The following is a 20,223-nucleotide window of genomic DNA, read 5'->3' on the forward strand; positions in this document are numbered from 1 at the left end:
ATACAAGGGTCTAGTCTGTCTTCCAGCTCGGGATGGGTAGATCATCCAATTCTAGCCAATGAAATATAAAAGGAATTCTGCCGGGTAGATTCCTGGATGTTTTTTTTTTATGGATTAAAAGAGAAAAAGAAAGTAAAGAAGAGCATTATTCCCTACCCACAACCCATTTCCTTCCAGATTTTGGGTGGAATTTTGGAGGACACAGCACTTAGACCTATGCCAGCCATCCTGTGACCATCCTAGCAACAAAGATTTGATGAAGACAGAGCACATGCCAGACATTTTGATTATTGGGGATTAGAGAAGGAGTAGGCCAGAGGGGATAGTGGTTCATCAGTATCAGGAAACTGATCATTATTTGTGTATGCCTAAAGCCTACAGCGTTCAGTAGATGGCTGAACATGAAAATAAAGAACAAGTTTAGCATATGCTTCAGGGGAAAAAAGAAATCACAACTGGTGAGTCAGAAGTTTTAGAATCTGTCTGAAGAATAGAATGTCTCCTTGTCAAAGCAGTTAGAAAAGGAGGATCTATACTGGCTTTGAGAGGATGGATGCAGCCTGTAGTCCTTTCATAAGAAACCTGTTTTTCTCATCCTTACCTAAATGCTTCCCCAGAAGTTTCCCATTTTTTTATTTCCCCCCCAGAAAAATGTGGATAGGAAGTAGTTTATGTCTTGTAAAGTAAACTCTATAAAAGCTCTGCAAAGCAAATCAATAGCACAGTTTTCCGGAGAGTAGTACAGTCAATTGGCGTGGCATTCAATACGGATCATGTTCTCTCCCTTTGCCTAGGCCAGGGAAGGCAGCCCCTCTCTCCAGGGAATGAGTTTAGAAACTAGGAACATTGAGAAGGGGGCATTTGATGACGTGCTTTGGAGTATTTTTCCCGTGGCTTATAAGAACACTCATTTGTAGAGGATAATTTCAATTTTTTTCTCTAATATTATACAGATTTTAATTTACCTTAGTCTTCAGGGGGTGGCTTTAGGAGGAAGATACTCAAGAGTAGAAGAGAGTATAGCCTGTGACAATTTACATGCTCTCTGATATCAATCTTCAGGAACAGCATCAGGTCATTTCCATGAGTCCCATAAAATGAGAGATGCCCCATTGCAAAACTGGGATGAGCTGGGAAGAGAACATAATCCTGAGGAATGATTTCTAGGAGGATGATTGCAGAGGGATATGAAGTAATCTCCTCTACCTTCATTTTATACATGTCCTAGAGAAAAAAAAGAGGCCTTTTAGAGGGGAAAAAACTGGCATTTTAGTGATGCTATTGGTTTGATCAGCTCATACACTACAATGTGCCATCCAGGACAGAAAAGAACTAACCATGTGCCAGAAGAATCATGTGCCAGGCGGTACTCAGGGCTGATAGTTGGATAGCCCATATCCATTGCCTATCTTTCAGAGTTATTGTGAGGGTAAAATAAATAGAAAACGAGGAAGCATTGCATCTATGAAAAATGTATTTGAATAGAACTAAAAATTAACCATATAACCCATTAATTCAAAAAATACTATTGAACACCTAATAGGTATCAAATACTGTGAAGATGGCTGGTAATGTCAAACACTGTTGTTAGTTGTTGCTACATACTAATTAACATGGATCATAAGAATCCATCTCTTGCATGCTAGAAATCAAAATGTAATATGAATATTATGGATACAGGTGAGTAGGTTGTTTGGAAGCAGAAAGGCAGCTGGAAACAGCAACACAATCTTTTCTCTGAACCTCAGACATTTTCCCTGATCTAACTAGCTGTCCATCCCTAATATAAAGATCATCCCTGGCTGCCTAGAAAAGCATCCTTCCCCTTCTCTAGAAGAATGCACAATGATTATTGGACTAGTCTTCTTTGGTATGGAGGAACAGAGACTCATCCCCCCGCTATTTTCCAATATGGAAACTGAAGCAATGGACAATATGCATACAACCGACATCACTAATTGTTGATAACAGAAGTTTTAAAAATTAGAAAACCATGTCAGAATAATTACATATATAAAGGTCTGACTCATTTTAAGGAAGCCTCAATGTATAATTACTCTTTTAAGAAAGGAACAAAAGAGGAAAATAAGGAAGGTTGGCTTTAGAAGATTCTGCGTTTTAAAATTTTTCCAATACATTAGTCATTCAAGTGACAAATTAACTGCCACTTATTAAAAACATAACTTGGTTTACAAAACTACATTTATCTACAATATGCTGGTGTAGGAATGGGGAGTATCTGGGAGGAGAGCTATACTTCAAGACCTAAGGGGGTGGCAAGGCATTGGCAGGGGAGCAGCTCCTAGCTGTGAAGAGTTTATATGTCCTCTGACCAGAATCACTAGCTTCCAGCTATCACCTGTCTTTAAAAAATTATTCTCTTGCTCCAGGGACTCAACAAGTTGTCTATTTCCCAGCTCTGGGAATGATTCAAATGCAAAAGTGGAATCTGAACATTTAACTGTGGAAGCCCCAAGTGAGGCAGCAGCCTTCCCCAGAGAACAAATTATTGAGGAATTACCCTATTAATTGCGTGACTACCTCCTTGAACAAACATGAATATGCAGGCGAGACTAAGGCCCCACGGTCCTCTTTGTTGGGAACTGGAAGAGAACCACTGCGCTCGATGTCTCATCTTCTTCATTTCCAGCAGAAACCTCCTTTGTTCACATGCCCCACACCTTAATGAATCAGCCAGAATCCTCTGGTGAAAGAGTGAGGTAAGGAGAAGGATAACTAAGTTTAGAGTTGAATCCCAATCTTAATCACACACATCCTTGAGGAGGCTTGGAGTGAACAGCTTATAAACCAGACCCACTTCAGGGATTAAATCCATGTTAGTGAGTATCACCTTTGCCAAATACGAAGGCCTACAGACTTCAGAGTTCAGGGTGTAAAGGGTAAGATGAAGGTAGGACAAAATAAAGTGCACAGACTTTCTATTTAATGGAAAAGCTCTCTTGCTGAGTATGAGTGTCATTTATTACTTGGCATTGGTATCGATGTCATTGGAGGTGAGGATAAGACATGGTTACGAAGAATTTAAATGAGGAAGTGAAAGAATTTTAAAACTGATCTTTCCATACATCTCTCTACCTTCTTAGAGGTCTACTTAATCCAAGCCCATGTAAATAGGAATTCCCTTTTCCTTTCTTGGCATTCAGGAAGATAAACAGTATTCCTCTTAAAACTGGGAAAATTCTTCCTAATATATGAACCTCTCTATTCTCCTATTCAGTCTGTGTCCCTGGCATCTGTGTTATCACTAGACCTTAACAATTCCATCAGTAAAATTTAATTGAATATTTAATGAACTTAAGTAGAAAATCATGTAATGTAAGACCACAAAAACCAAGCCTTGGTTCTATCACCAACAGGCTGTATAACTATGGGCAAATGATAAGTGCAGAGTCTCAGCTTCCTAATCTGTAAAATGGAGATGATAATATCCCTGCAGTGGGTTATTGTGAGGCTCAAGCTAAATGAAGTTATGAGGGTAAACTTCATAACTGGATTATAACTGGTACATAGTATTTAGTTCCTATGTGTCAAGCACTGAACTAGGTTTGTTGGACATACCCCGCATACTGCTGTCTACAGTGAGGAAACAGTGGACCCAGGATGTGGCAGAGGAATATCAAGGTGCTTGAAGGGGCCACAGAAGGAAAGAGAGACGCTGGAATTGGGAGAGGCTATCTTGTAAGATTAGCACTGAGTATAGCTTTGAATGATTGAACCAACATTTGATGGTCTCAGAAGATGTGGTAGTGAGAGTTTTGCAGACAGAGGTAACCAAAAACGTTCAGAGTTGGAATCTGGTATTTGGGGATGCTTTCAGCTAATAGTACCTAGGCTAATAGCACACAGGAGGTCTGACTGAGTAAAGATATGCACAAGAGTACAAATAGCCCAGAGGACAGGCCTGAAGTTTTTTCAGAGAAAAAACCAAACTGTTTTCTTTGATAAAGCCTCTACCTAGCCATGCTGACCATTCAGACTCTAACTGTTCCTGAGAAAGGGGGTTGGAGCTGGTGGGAGGGGGCAGGGAACCTACAGAAGAGGATGGGGGTAGTGACATCAGGCCTGGCTGTTGAGTGTTCCAGCACCTGCCAGGGATGCCCCAGGGACACCAGGTCTGCCCTGCTGGGGCCCAGCTGCCACCCGGGCCCTCCTGACATCTAACAATGGGCGGTTGAGAGGTCAGGAGGGAATAGGGCAGGCATGACAATGAGATTCCGATGCTATAGAAAGAGGAACAATTGGGGCAGAGGGAGAGAGAAGCCAAGTGTTTTGGAACTGTGCAGGATTGGGGGCTGGAGCGGGGGAGGCAAATGTGAGGATAAAATTAGAATGACTGGAATTTTATGGGGATGTCAGGGAATAAGGAAGAGAGAGTCTGTCCTTGATTATTCTGTTCAGAACAGAAAAGGTCAGCTTGGCCAGGGAACAGGCTCCCTTGCTCCTGACCTTGGGGTTGGTCTGTCAGTAGCACTGATCTCCCGTGCCACATGACATGAGTCTGATCTCTCTAGCTCAGACATTTATTCTTCTGTCCACTCAATGAGTATGTATTAACTCTTGCCATATATCAAGCTCTTTGCGAGCTGCTAGGGACAGAGGTTTGTAATTTATCTTCCTACTATTGATGAGCCAACAGTCTTCAGGGGAGATGGATTTAGGAGCACAGGAGCACAGCAGAGTGACTTAGATGTTCCATAGAGGTGGGAGGATAAGACTCTGTGGGAGTGAGCAGAGGAGCTATTAGCTCACAGAGCAGGGGAACCCAATCCAGCCTGGGAGCTGTGTGTGTTAGGAGCAGGATCAAAAAAGCTTCCCGGGGCACGTGACATCCGAGCTGCATCTTGAATGTAAGTAGGAGTTACGCAGGCAAAAGACCAAGGGAAGGCAGGAGAGCTGGAAGATCACTCGGCAAAGAGAGAATAAGTTAGTTAGGAATCAACTAGGAAAATACCTGTCAAATAAGGCCTTGGAGTTTCCAGAGGCTTAGGCTGATGCCAAGGGTAGGTTATTCAGGTGATTTCAAGGCTCAAAACAAAAATTCTAGCTGGAGAATTATCTGGAGAGCTGTTACTTCCCTTGCATTTGCAAGAAATAGCATCTCCCTTGTCTTTGATCTGCTAATCTCTTTCTTTTATGCAGAGATGCACCATGGATGCTGGTAGAGGACTTCTTCAGAAATATATTTAGGAAAAAAAAAAGTGTTCCTTTGTCTCCATTCATATTTGCTGATAAGACAATAGACATCCAGTACAGCAAACATTGACTTGGATCAGGTCTTCAGAGAAAACCAGTTAAATACTTGAGTGCACTGCAAATGATGGGCCGCCCAGATTTAGGCTTAAGGGATGGGAAAGATGTTATGTGGGTGAAAAGCAATTTGGTGTGGGTACAACTGATGGTGAGGAAAGAAACCAGTGCTGCTGTCTTCTTTCCCTCCAATGCCTAAACCTAGTACTTTCCTTGGATACTGTTTACGGTCCAGAGATGGAGACCCCTTTCTTATCAAATGAAGAGTCTAAGTCCTTCACAGTGACTGCTTAGAGTCTTGTGTTGTGATGGATTCTGAGGAAGGTCCAGGTTCAGTAAGAAAGAGAGTCCTACTTGATTAATGACATCCATATGGGCAGGCATGGAGGAAGTGGTGGAAATCACTCCACATATTTTCCATCCCTGTGTACAAACCCAAAATTTTTAGATGGAAAAAAATAATAACTGAAAATGATAGAGATCTGTCTCCTTAGAGAGATAATATAAATCTGTGCTATCCATTGTATAGGACCTAACCATATGAGGCTATATAAACTTAAATTAATTATACTTAAATAAATTTAAAAATTTAGTTCCTGAGTTTCACCAGCCACATTTCAAGTGCTTGATGTTATAGGACATTTCCCTCGTTGCAGACAGTTCTATTGGACAGTGCTGGTAGAGTGGTGGATTAAAATGCAAGCTCAGGTGCCAAACCGTTTGGGTTCAGTCTCAGATCTGTCACTTGCTTGTTATGTGAACTGGTAGAGCTGCTTTACCCCCTCTGTGCCTCAGATTTTCATCTGTAAAATGCAGACAATGATAGCACCGATTTCATAGTATCGTACTAAGAATCACATTATTTCATATATGTAAAAAATGAAGCACATTGCCTGGCACCTGGTTAGCACTCAATTAATATTAGCTGTTATGATTATTATCTGCTCATGTTTATGCAACAGTCTAGGAGCAGAAATGGTTAGAAAGTTCTTGACCCCCAGTCTAGCTCTCTCCAAAGATCTATCAGCCTGCTCTCAACACTGAGCATCATTTCACATTCAGAGCACCCTTTCCTTGTCACCCCAAGCCCCTTATTTCTGTGCAATGGAATGTCCCATCCTGGGAACCCAGAGCATTGCCCCACGCTTATCTCTCCCCCCTTTTGCTTTGCCTGATGCCCACTTTCCCTGGGAATCCAGGCTGCTGAGAACAACTGCAGCTGCTATCCCTGCTTGCAGCTGCTGCCCCGAAACAGGGCAGCATGGTTCAGCGGTGCTCCCTCTCAGGACTGCATTTTTTTCACTTATCCTTGAAAATCTTGTCGGACTGTGCCAACGGTGGACATGGTGTCAGCTGCCCCCTGTCTGTCCCTGATGCTTCTGCTTAGGGACCCTTTGTACTCAGGCTCCAGCTGAGTCACACACTCCAGACTGCAAGCCAGTAATTCCTTCTGATGGCTTCAGTCATCATCCAGTACTACTTGTACCCCCATGGGTCCCCTTTTCTCATTTCTCTGCCTCTTCTTTGGTCTCTCTTTACATTAGCCCAATGTGATGGAGGTCACACCTGCGTAGGAGGGAATGATGTTGATGATGATGACTATGACAAAGTACCACTTATTGATCACTAATAATGTGCCAGGCCTCATGATACATGTAAGGTAATCATTATATTTAATGTCACAGAAATCTTGCAAGATATTGTCATCATTTTGCAGATAAAGATTTTGAAGCTCTAGGAGTTTATGAATCTTGTCCAAAGTCAATTACAGTATGTGGGAAGCCAGGCATTCATGTAGAGTTTGTCCAGATCACAAACCCAAAACAAATCGTGAGAACTCAATGGCTCTGTGAGCTAGAGAAATTGATCCACCCACATCATCGGTAAACCATTTTTTGTTCGCTGTACCTTGTCATTAAAGAAGATATATCCAGGGCTTCCCTGGTGGCACAGTGGTTAAGAATCTGCCTGTCAGTGCAGGGGACAGAGGTTCGAGCCCTGGTCCAGGAAGATCCCACATGCCGTGGAGCAACTAAGCCTGAGTGCCACAACTACTGAGCCTGCATGCCACAACTACTGAAGCCCGCGCACCTAGAGCCCGTGCTCCACAACAAGAGAAGCCACTGCAATGAGAAGCCCGCACACCGCAACGAAGAGTAGCCCCTGTTCGCCGCAACTAGTGAAAGCCCGCGCACAGCAACGAAAACCCAATGCAGCCAAAAATAAATAAATAAAATAAATAAATTTATTAAAAAAAAAAAAAAGAAGATATATCCAATGACCAAAGGGAAACTTTCATGTTGTGACATAAGTCTTCTGGTGAATGGGGGACTTGGGAGACCTGTAGTCTTTGCTCTTCTCCAGGACGATTTATTGTGGTGATATTTCTGTTGCTCTGAAGACATAACCAGGGACTGTCTTCAGGGAGGCTTGGTGGAGATCGTGGTGGTGCCCAGCCTTTTGTGCAGCAGGAATCAATACACATGCTCCTACCTGAGGCACAACAGAGGCAGCAGCTGGCTGTTTCCTGAAGTGGACCTACCTCCACAACTCCATGGAGACCCCAGGTCCTCTGGGACAGCATCTAAAAATACTTGAGATGTCCCACTTGAGGAAATTGCACCCACGCGCCTTTTATCTTGCCTTTATTCTGTTCATTTAGACTTCCTCTCTCTCCTTCCCTTCTCTCTGTCTCACTTAGCCTATATGTTGGCCCTTTTTTCTGTTCCTCTGGTTTTGTTTGTTTTTAAAACTCTACTCCTTCAACAGCTTTTATTGGTCTCTGTATTTAACTCCATATTATTTCAACCAGCCTGTCTGGCTTTGTCTAAATAAATTTTTTATAGTCAAGTTTTTGTTCTTTAGCATAGTGGACATTGGGGAGACAAAACTCAGGAAATGTTTACAGTCTTTTTCATTGACACATCTACTGTGCAAAAATCACTCTGACAACAAGTCATCACTTCCTTCTTATGAGTTGAGCAGACTTGCACATTATCTGAACCTCCTTTTGATCATCTGTAAAACGGAAAAAAAAAAAGTTTTTTTCCCAAAGCTGTATGAGTTCATGGGAATGTAAAGTTACCTTCACAATTCCCAGCACGTGTTCACGTGCTCTGAAAAAGGAAATTTGCTTTACCTTCTCCTTACTATATGGAAAGGACTGCACCGGGAGCAGTGCAAGAGGATAAAACAGCCTCTCTTCTCAAGCTTATAAACGGTAAAGGAGACATAAGTGGAAACAGTAACTTCACGTGTAGGATCAATTATCATGATTCTCTAAACTTCAAAAAGAAGGAGGCAATAATTAGATAAATATAAAGAAAGAAGGAGGCAATAATATAAATAAAATACATATAAATAAATAAATATAAAATAAAGAAGGTGGTCCTAATTATTATAGGGATATCTGGTAAAGGCTTTATCAAGGACGAATTTCAATTAGGCTTTGAAGGATAAATACAATTTCAGCAAGTGAAGATGGAGGAGAGAGCACTCCGGAGAAAGGCATTGCCAGGAACAAAGGCAGGGGAGCAACTTTACTTCATGTTGATTAGAGGAGCAGTAATCCAGAGAGGCAACACAGATGTATAGGTAGGAGGGTAAGAAGGTGGGGGGAATGGGGTGATATATATGTATATATCATTAGTGATATATAAATGTAGACCAAGACCAGTTGTGGTGCATGGGCTTTAAATGTTAGGCTTGGTAAGCTTGGACTTCATTCTATAGTGGTTGAAGAACCAGTGCAGGGTTTTGACCAGAGAAATGACATGGCTGTGGCTTTACTTTAAGGTGGTCAGTCAATCAGGATGGATTCGCGAAGAAAAGAAACATTGCGTGCAAAAAGATTGGAAGTTTAAAAGAACACTATCGCAGGAGTCCAGACAGATAGATTCTGAGGGCCCTAAGTGGGCAGTGAGGGTGAGAATGCGTGAGGGAAGAGGAAGAAGTAAGGAAGGAAACACGGTGAGCGCTTGCACTGCTGCCTTGATCTCTGTATCTCTGACTCTGTCACCCTCTCTCAGTGGGCCTTCCTGGAGCTCTGACTCTCCCAGATTCTGTTTCTTTCCATACCCATCTATCCTTCCTCTTCCTTCTGGAAACCCAGACATTGTGGGTCAATGCCTTTTCTCAGCGTATTTGCCAGCAGTGAGGGGAAGGCCTAGGTCCTTCCTTCCAGAGCTTCTGTTCAGGTGAGAAAACAGCTTGCCTGGGAGCTGCTTGGAGACAAGGAGACTTTAGAACCTCCTTTCAAGTCTGGTGCATTAGGCAAACCTCTCCCAGCGCTTTTCTCCTTTGCTCCTCCAATCCTGGACAGTTCTGAATCCCCCTGCTCCTCCATCTGTCTGCATGTGTCCTAGATCTCCCTGGGCAGGGATTAGGTAATTGTGCCATTCCCATCAGCATGCCCAGGGGTCTGGCAGGAGGGAAGCCGCCGGCTGGCAGCAGTGGGCTGAGCAGGAGCCAGGGGAGCGTCTGCCCCAGGAGTCCCCAAGCAGCTTGCGCCTGTGCCCGGCCCTCTGAGGGCAGCCACGTGCCCGCCTGCCCTGGATCTGCATCAGCTCAGAGGCCAGCTCTCAGAGGAGGAGAGAGCACTTACCTTTATCCGGCTGCCCCTCCAGGTCCAGCGGGGAACACTAGAGCCTCCTGCACTTCTTTCCTGCCTCTCTGCCTCGGCCGGCCTCCTCTCTTCCATGCCTAACGTAGCTCAGTTACTAGTAGCATTACGTTAATGAAGGAAAGACTCAGGCTATAGACTTGCCAAAAATTAAATGATCCAAAAAGTGTTCCATTTGACTTCAGAGTACATTCAAAGGCGTGTGTGTGTGTGTGTGTGTGTGTGTTTTCAACATAACAATCTATACGTGTTAAATATATGTACCTTTGCAGGGGAGGGATAAATTAGGAGTTTGCGATTAACATACACATACTACTATATATAAAATAGATAAACAACAAGGACCTACTGTATAGCACAGGGGACTATATTCAATATCTTGTAATAACCTGTAATGGAAAAGAATCTGAAAAAGTATATATGTATATTATATATATATAACTGAATCACTTGGCTATACATCTGAAATAACACAACATTGTAAACCAACTATACTTCAATTAAAATATATATATACACATACCTTCAAATATATATGCACATATATACCTATATACCTTGATATGTTTGTTTAAATATAGATACATTAATATGTGTGTGTACACACGCCACACCACACACACACATACACACACACACACACCAAAAACTAGGAATATGAAACTGGCACGGAGAAACAAGCTTCATATGAAATATTTTTCGTCAGTCATCTACAACATGAATTATCCATATGGATAACAGAGAACATGCTGTATTTGCAATCAAGTAAACAACATGATCAACATCTTCCTATTCTTTCCCACTTAAGGGGCAGAGTGGGGGGGAAGGGCACAACTCTAGGAATAACACAATTTCTCAATTTGATCTTTGATAAGTTTACTTTAGCTAAATGTAGATTATGGGCTTGCCAGACATGTTGTGGTGGTTATCGCTAGAGAATAAGTTCATGGCCTAGAAAATTGCCGTCTAAATTGATAAATTGAAGGCACCCAGTTTCTTAAGATAGCTGACTAGTAATTATGAAACCACACAAAGCACCCCCTTGATTTTATGCTTTGTAGTCCACTTTTTCTTCATCTATTATCTTTTATTCAATCATCATTCATTCTTTTTTTTTCAAAATATGTGTAATCGGTCAGAGAAAATGGACATTTACTGCTCATGAAAACATTAAGATGAGAGCAACTTCAGGTTTCTAATGGCATGGTCATCTTATCCTATAGATGAGAAAACAAAAGCTCAGAGAGTTTACATGACTTGCCATGGTGTCATATTTATTTACACACTTCTACAATGTGTAAATAGGTTTTTACAATATCTGGAACCTCCTTTAAATGGTTTATTTTGAGACTGACTTAACATTAAGAACTTTACTTTGGGACTTATACCTAGTTTAGATGCCCAATAAACAGCAATTTCTTCTTCCTTTCCTTGAGGCTTTAGCCATTATTTTCTAAAATTTTCTTCAGTTCACGTTTAGCAAGTTAATTCATTTACTTAACACACATTTGAGGTATTGGTCAAACATTTTATTTTCTTGTGTATTATGACAGCCATAATGGGATTCCTTTGATTTTATGATCAATTACTTCCCTGGTTACTATGCATCTGAACCGGACCTTGGCTACAATTTTCTTTGCTTTATTTCATATTTGTAGTAATTCATTTTAGCCATTTTAGCAAAGCAACTGAGGCTTTGAGGGGTTAATTAATTTAACCAAGGTTATTCAACCAGTAAGTTATCCAGAATTGTCATAATAATCCATTAACCTCATCCCAGAAAATGTGTTTTATTTAACCACAAATAAAGCAGGACTTTACTTATCTAAAACAAGCAAACCAACAAAGCATTGTAATCAGATAGTCTCTGACTTAACTTCTAACTAATTGCTTGACCTAGCTAATCAGTAAATGTCTCTGAGTATAAGCTTCCTCCTCTGTTAAACAGCATCTATAATACTTGAACTTCTTGCCTCACCTTGCTGTCAACACTGAATGATAACTGTGTAGAAATGCTTTATTAATGTATACTCTGTCGAACTATAAACTTACAAAGCACAGTCATGTATTCATTTGTGTATTCGCAGCCCTTGGCTTAGTGCCTGGCCCAGAAGAAGTGCTCAGCAACCATTTGCAAAATTGAATTGAAAAGAAATATATAGTACTATGTATTTGTGAGATAATAGTATTCCTTTCCTACATCGTCTTAGGTCAGATGACAGCAAAATGCTACCACAAGTCTTCTTTTAGCTCCAGGCCAATTTCTAGAAAAGAAAGAAAAATACAATGCTTCCTGTTTCCCAAATTCAGGAAATTTGCCTTTGAGGGTTTCTGTTAAAGGTGTCCCTGTGATGAGTTAGAAAATAGCACATTCCAACGTAAGGAGTACTAGTCAAAAGGCTTGGCTTTTGATATCGGCCCCACTCAATGATCAACTGTATAAATTCAAAGGATCTTTTCTGCTTTCTTGTTCTCAATTTCCTCATCTCTTCCCGTCTACTCCCAATAATAACAATAACAATAACAATAATAATAGTATATTACTTCCTTTGTGCCAGAACCTGAGATAAACCCTTCATTGGTATTATCATCACTTCTTTTTTTTTTTTTTTTTTTAAATTTTATTTACTTATTTATTTATGGCTGTGTTGGGTCTTCGTCTCTGCGCGAGGGCCTCCACCAGCTGGGGCAAGCGGGGGCCACTCTTCATCGCGGTGCGCGGGCCTCTCACTATCGCGGCCTCTCCTGTTGCGGAGCACAGGCTCCAGACGCGCAGGCTCAGTAATTGTGGCTCATGGGCCCAGTTGTTCCGTGGCATGTGGGATCCTCCCAGACCAGGGCTCGAACCCGTGTCCCCTGCATTGGCAGGCAGACTCTCAACCACTGCGCCACCAGGGAAGCCGCTATCATCACTTCTAATTCTCATATCAACTCTATGAATTTGGTGGAATTTTTATGCCCTTTTTGTCAAGAAGGAACTTGAGACACAGAGATGTTAAATAAATTGCCTGGTTAGCTTTGAACTCAGCCAATTAGCTTCAAACCCAAGTCTGTCTGATTCAACCCTCTTAACTAAGGATCTCTGTGGACTCCCTAAATAAGCCTACTGCAGTCACCATCAGCACTCCCTAGTCATATTATTAGAGACAAAGAGAAAAGTCAGTGTGAGAGTAATCAAAGACTAATGAATAGTAACATGAATGGTAATAAATACCATTTATTAAATATGTGCTTTGGACATGTTATCTCAATTAATTCATCAGAATAACCCTATGAGGAAGTCATTGCTATTATCGCCCTTTTAAATTTGAGGGAACTGAGGGTTTTGCAAGGTAATCAGTTTAATAAAGGTTATTCAACTAGTAAGTTACATAACTAAAATATCATTTATTAGATCCTAAAGCCAATGCTTGCAATTAATGCACCAAACTATACTCTGAAGTTAGATAGACAGAAAAAAATAATCTTGAAGATAGGCTGCTCCTATGTTGTAAAAGATTTTATTATTTTCATATCGATAATTCCCTGTTAAAACTTTCTTTCTAAAACTCTAAAGATATATAAGATGACAGCCATGAAATGGATTTAAGCCCTCGGAAAGATGGGCACTTTCAAGAAACAAAGCATTGATCTGTGAGCTAACCTATATCTACATGGACAACGTACAATTGAAAGCTGAGCTTTTGTCAATGGAAAGAGAGTCTTTTCTCAGGTTCCATTTCAGACCTTGGGTATGGGCCAGCCTGGGTCACAGATACAACAGGGTGCCATATGTCATATGGACAATTTGAGGGGTGTCAAAAAGTACCTCCTCTTCCACCAGCTCTAGCCTTTTGTAGATATGACAACATTATGTACCTACCAGCCAAGCAGCCAAACAACCAAACCTTTTGGATAAATCATCTAGTTCAAATCCTGGCTCTACCATTCACTAGCAGTGTGAGCTTGAACAGGTTACTCTATGCCTTAGCTTCATAATTTGTAAAATGAGGCTGATAATAGTGTCTCCCTTAGAGGGATTGTTTTAGATTGAAGGAATACATGTAAATCACCTAGAAAAGTGACAGTACATAGTAAGCATTTCTAACAGCTAGATGTGATTGTGGCTGGTATCTGTCAGTTTATCTGTATTCCTCTAGAATATTCTTTGCTAAATGTTCTCTTAATAAGCATCAAATGATGCATACATTATTATCCATTCAGTATTGCAAAAAATTGGAAAAATCCAAATTTTGTAATTTAATATCATACATTATGGTTTACTTAAAATGTTAACCAGCTATAACAAAGAATTAAGAAAGTTTGATGACATATGAAACTACTCAAACGTATGTGTTGAAATAAAGTATGCAGAACTGTGTTATATTATGCTACCAAAAACAGAAGAAAAAAGGAGAGGATAATCTAACTTCATATTTGTACCTAATGTACCTAATATTCTCTTATATATGCATAAAAGATCTCTGGTAACTAGTAAACTAAAAATTAAAAAGTGGTTTCTAGTTGGAGAGTGGGTACTGGACAGATGGAGGATGGGGTGGGAGAATGACTTTCATTCTGTAATTTTTGTTTCTTAACTATTTTAAACAAATTCTCTCCCTTGATTAACCAGCAATATTTTATTAAAGTTTATTTTTATCATCATCATCATTATTATTTCTTTGTCATCAGCAGTTTATGCATGTAAAAAGGGACCCTGGAAAATTTTAACTGGAGAAATCTGAAGGAAAAAAATCATGAGCCGGAGCTATTGCCAAAAAACATGCTTCATAATTTTTTGAAGAGTTGGTAGGCCCACCTAAATTTTGGATAGTTGTTCATCTTTCTGTGGTCCACCTCTCTGTAAGTCATCTAAGTCACCTGTTTGATGGCTTAGAATGCTCAAAGCCCTAGATTTGTTTTTTTCTCAATTGCATGGTTGATTATGTGAGTAGCAGAGTGCATCTAGGCTTCTAGCTACTTGATTTGGACCTTTCAAGTCTTCTGGCAAGATCAGTTGAAATATGGGATGTGTAAATCCTCCTGACAGGCCAGCCTGTACTCTGCTGCTGCTTGCAGGATTTAGAGTCAAAGAAAATTAATAGGTGAGAGTGAAGAAAAACTTTGAAGACTGACAATGCAACACAATGTCTAAGAAGACTCACAGCTTTATTTCTGCTAGGAAAAGAGGGAAAACTTTTTCTTACAAAATGTTTAAGCAATTGCTTTGCATTATCGGATAAAGTCCCCAGAAGAAAAAGACCATCCGGGGTTGGAGAGTAGGTTCTTTCCAATTACACTGCATTTCCAAATTTTATTCAATTATAAAGTCTCTCTGAACAATCCCACACTGGTTCATGGGTACCATACTCCCCAAAAGCATAAACAACAGATTCCCAAAAAATAACTGGCTCATCTTAGAGTGAAGGAAAAAAATCTAAAAATATTACCTTGCATAGCCATTCAAATTATTGCTGCTTTTTATGAAATTATTACAGGTAACTCTGCACTAACTTCCTCCTTTGCCCTCACCCCAAAACTCAGGAATTTCTAGCAAAATTATGAGCTACTTTCCAAATGAAGTCTTAGGGTGGGTTTGCAAGCACATGTTTAGAACCCAAGGAATTTGCATGGAATGGAGAAATAAATTAAATAAATAATAACTAATAAATAATTCAGACAACATTCATTATCTACAAACTTAAATGCCACAAAATGCTAGCTTCAAGGATAGATCCCCCCATAGCCTCTCAGGAAGGTAAGTGCCAGTATAGACTAAGAAAGCACATAGGATGGCTTCATAAATCATTTTACTTGTCTATTCCCTCTAGGGCAAATCGTGGTGAGGGGAACCACTTTGGTGGCTTATGGGGTTTAAGAGCTCTCTTCAAGGATAATTTCAAGTGGATTTACAAACCAAGGGTACAAAAACAGCAGGATTAGTGCTGCAAGCAAAATGGAAAGAAAATGACTTAGACTGTAAGGAGATAATAAGAGGGTAAAGAAAGTCAAGATACACAAATAGTTTGGCAGGTTTTAGGGGATAGCTAAGCTGTAGAAAATGACATACTAATCTGCCTTATCAATTTTATTCATTGGCCCTATTTGTGTACCCTGCCTGCTTCCTAAACTTATCCTCTCTGGCAGCAGCAGGATGTGATCCACTATCATGTAAACCATTTAGGCTTTTGGTTTGCTTTAAATAATTGTCCTGGCAGATTGAACAGGACAGTGAAATTTCTCAGATCACATTTCTCTGGAAAAAAATAAACTTGACAAAATTACTGCTGATATAAAGGAAAGAAGAGTTACATGAAGAAAAATAAACATCCTGCAAATCAGGATAAACCTGTGGTGAAGACATAAATTGGTAAAAGCATTCACTGACCTTGGATTTGATTTCTGCATCCCTAAGTCTGGTCACTTGAAGTGTTATCTACAATATGTAATAACATATTTTAGAAGTGAGGAAGAGGTAACAATTAGTGGGAATGAGATAAAGAGTTTTATGTATGTTGGAAAAACTCAAGTTTGGTCAATAAATCGATTGGGGCTTGTGCTTCTAGAAAATATGTGTAGACAAAAGCTAGTGGTTTTAACCATTTTTTTCTTAACCAAATGAAATTCATCTTGCCAAGGAAAACCTAGTGGTTTTCCCATGGGCGGGTGTGAGCTGGAGAGAGTCCCCAAACGATGGTTAGGTAGTATCCAACAGCCATTTTATTGCTCTTGAATGTGGCCTGGGTTTTTTGCTGATTCCAATAGCAGTACCTGAGCTTCATCAGAATTTCCAGGGCCCTCAGGTTATGAAGGCCATAAAATGGTTATGAAGGCCAAAAATGAGGTTTCAGTGACTTGCTTGCCCCACCTCTAGTACTGAAAAAAGTGCTTTTGAAATGTCATCAAGAATCAAGTTGGTATGAGATCTCTATTATGGTTCTCAAATTACTATGGAAGATATGTTCAGCTTTCAGCCCAACAAGAAATAGAGCTAATCTCTTAAAGAACATTATTCACAGTGACAACCAAGTTAGAATGTTAGCCTCTGGAAGCTACTTTTAGATAAATGCAAAGAAGTCCTATCATCAAGTCCCCGAGAGACACGCAACTGGTGCTCCTTTGGCAATTCCATTTGATCATTCCACGCACGGTGTCCATTTCCTATTACTCCTCAATCCTTCCACTTTCAAGAAGTTTATAGGAGTGATCACCAAAGTCACAGAATTTCAGAACTATGAAGGACTTTAGAAATTATCTAGACTTAGAACAATTGACTGATTTTACCAGTAAGTAAACAGAGGCCAGAAATGAAAAATTAATTGGCATAGATCATTCAGTGAGTTTTTGGCACCACTAAGATAGGATCCAGGGCTTCTGTTCTATTTTCACATGATTGTAAAGAGTCAGATAATTTCACTTTAAGACCCTAAATAAAGGAATCAATACAATATGAGAAGTTGATGAGAAAAGAGAGACAGGTGTAGGAAGGTGTAAACAGACTGGGACTATTTTGTTTGATATGTTTGTTTGATATGTATCTATAGGGTTCCATTAAGGTCACTGAGTCTTCAGCTCAACCACTTGAGTTATGGGAAATGTCTCCACATCTTCCTCTGAAATGCTGGTCTGACTGCCCTAATCAGTGAAGATTGTATTGAGTTGGGCCCCAATGCCATGATGGGGGTAGGAATCATAGGACATATCTATGGGAACATCATAGCGGGGGGTACCAGCCTGAAAGGGAGTTGAATGTACATGCCCTGAGCTTAGACTAGCAGAGGGGTAATGTGGCATGAAACTGTAGGATTTATCCAGGTCAGGGGAGCCATCTTGCTTCAAGGAGAAGTTCCCACTGATGCTCAGGGGTGGAGTAAGTGCGCCCTCATAAGGTGGTGTACTGCAGTCAGGTGGGTGGCTCCCAAAGGATGATTCTCCCAAACTCTTGAATACTGGGGGTTTGAGATTAATAAGATGTGTTTCCATATGGCCATAAGGAGGGCTGGGGAGCCCAGGAGACTGATAGTTGAAGTTGTGGACAGAGATGGCAGAGTCACAAATAGGAGATTTCTCCTCACACTTCTCCAGGAGGACAGACTGAGAACCCAACTGGAGGCATCCAGCCACCAGGTTGCTTGTGGGCTGAGAGAGCCCTTTACAGAGCATCTCCACAAAGCCCTTCCCTTCAGGTGTCTGCCCAGTTTCTAGGACCTCAGACAACGCCCAAATATAGTTCCTGGCCAGTCTAAGAGTCTCTATCTTGGAGAGCTTTTGGGTCTTAGAGTAGCACGGCATGACCCTCCTCAGGTTGTCCAGGGCATCGTTCAGGCCGTGCATCCGGGTCCGTTCCCTAGCATTAGCCTTGACTCTTCGAGCCCTGAATCTCTCAAGGCGAGCTTTCGTCATCTTCTTTTTCTTGGGACCTCTTCTCTTAGGCTTTTCCCCATCTTCTTCCTCCTCTTCTTCCTCCTCAATACTGTCATGCTCTTCAGCTAAGCTGCCAAGCATCCCATAAGCAGCTGGTCTTCTCTCCTCCTCCTTTATCTCATTCTGAGAAGCCGGACCTTTGTCCATCCAAGATGGTGTGTTCACCAACTCTGTCATCTCCTTGGGTTTCACATAAGTTTTTGCCATTTCCAGACTCTGGAAAAGGAAACAGCAATGGTTAGTGCCTGTGAACATCTGATTTGATTTAAAACTAAATTTTCTTTTTATGTCTTAGATGTAAAGCACAGAATTTGTATTGGAATTCAACTTATAATTATCTAACCCAAGTTCTCCATTCTAAATAACTAATCTAAACTCAGATAAATGCCCAGGACACTCACTTAACTATAGCATTTATAAGAAAATCAACTATAGGAAAAGGAAATTGACTTGATTATTCATTGCAGAGTCAATACCCAACTCTTTTTATTCTCAGGTTCTTTATCTCATGGATATTTTATGTAAAAATAACTGATATACCACTCAAAACATGTTTTTCTTTCTTCCCAGAATTCAGATCATAAAAGGAAATAGCTAAGGTGAGCATATAAATTATTGTCCAAATAGAGAAACTTCTGAAAGGGAAAGAAGATGCTAAAGTAGTTATAATTAAATAATATGTAAACAATAATTGTAATATTGCAAAATGTTAAAAGAATATCAAACAATAACATAAGAAAACTGTTATATAACTATACCACAAAATAAGTGAAAAACTGTAATGAGGTCATTCAGACTTTGTACATGTTCTCCAAAGGACTACTCAATCTCTATTTAGAGACACATACACATCTGACTCATAACATCCCTTGTTTCCTACTGACTCTGCTGGTACACAACATGATCATGAAATATTTCTCTCACCATCACCAGAAGAGCATTTTGTTTTTCAGTAAGCACCTTGTGGTCTGTCTAGTGTTAGTGGTGTTAGAGATGTTAGTAACATGGTGTCTAGAAAGGATCAAGAAAAGAGAGGCGGTCACCACTGGTTATCTTTCAAATCCACCCATACGTTAAAAGTGAGAACTCTTCATTGAACACGCATCTCACACCCTCAGACAAGAATACAGCAGCAGCTCGAATTACAAGCCAGAAGTCTGCCAAACCTATTTAAGATTATTTTAGTGCACCTATTATAAGATTTCATTAAAAATGGAAAATCTGGAACAGATTTTAAACTTCACAGAACATAGTGACTGCAAACATAGCGCAGACTATTTCAGACAAACATGCAAATAGTCTGACTAACTCACTTGCCTAACAGATACTGTTTAGTCAGAATTTTCTATGAAAAATTTGCAATTGTAAAACTTATTTGAAAACCAAAAGAGACTGGTGGTTTAGTCAATATTTTGCATTCAATTCTGGAAGAGCCTGAATTGTTTTGAGATTTGTTGAGAGATTCGTAGGTATACAATTTACCAAATAAAAGTATCTAATAAACTCCATTGGGGCATCCCAGTTCCACCAGCTAGTCTTCGAAATGTTAAACCCTCCGTCACCTTTGTATATCAGAAAGGGGAGAGCATGATAAATGTTTTTTGATCCTTGAGGCTTGAGCCTCAAATCAATGAATGCAGGAATTAGTACATAGCTTTTAAAAATATAAATATATGATTTGACTTGTTTCTGGTAATCTGAGCTTGTTTTCCTTGTAACCTCATTTACCTCCTATAAATAATTAATGTGACTGCATTGCAAAAACAGCCTAGGTTCATGTTAATCAGCACGGAAATCATGTCAGCTTGACTTACTCACTTAATAAGGCTTCCTGGGTAAGCAGCTTGATTGAAAACACACATTGGAACCTATTGGTCAACTGGCTAGCCAGGCCAAGTCAGAAAATCCCACTTTTAATATGGATGATGGAG

The 20,223-nt window shown here is 40.3% G+C and overlaps 1 protein-coding gene across 1 annotated transcript; it reads right to left on the reverse strand.

Moving 5' to 3' along the window:
* Nucleotides 1-17,503: 17,503 nt before the first annotated feature.
* Nucleotides 17,504-18,499, reverse strand: NEUROD4 (neuronal differentiation 4). The gene has a single exon (XM_061206085.1). It carries the CDS (start codon nt 18,497-18,499, stop codon nt 17,504-17,506), a length of 996 nt encoding a protein of 331 aa, XP_061062068.1.
* Nucleotides 18,500-20,223: the final 1,724 nt, after the last annotated feature.

This window comes from Eubalaena glacialis, chromosome 11 (genome assembly GCF_028564815.1).
Source record: "Eubalaena glacialis isolate mEubGla1 chromosome 11, mEubGla1.1.hap2.+ XY, whole genome shotgun sequence".
Lineage (NCBI taxonomy): Eukaryota > Metazoa > Chordata > Mammalia > Artiodactyla > Balaenidae > Eubalaena > Eubalaena glacialis.

Coding starts and splice junctions, on each gene's coding strand:
- NEUROD4 (XM_061206085.1), bottom strand. CDS start 18,499: ATGGCAAAAACTTATGTGAAACCCAAGGAGATGACAGAGTTGGTGAAC.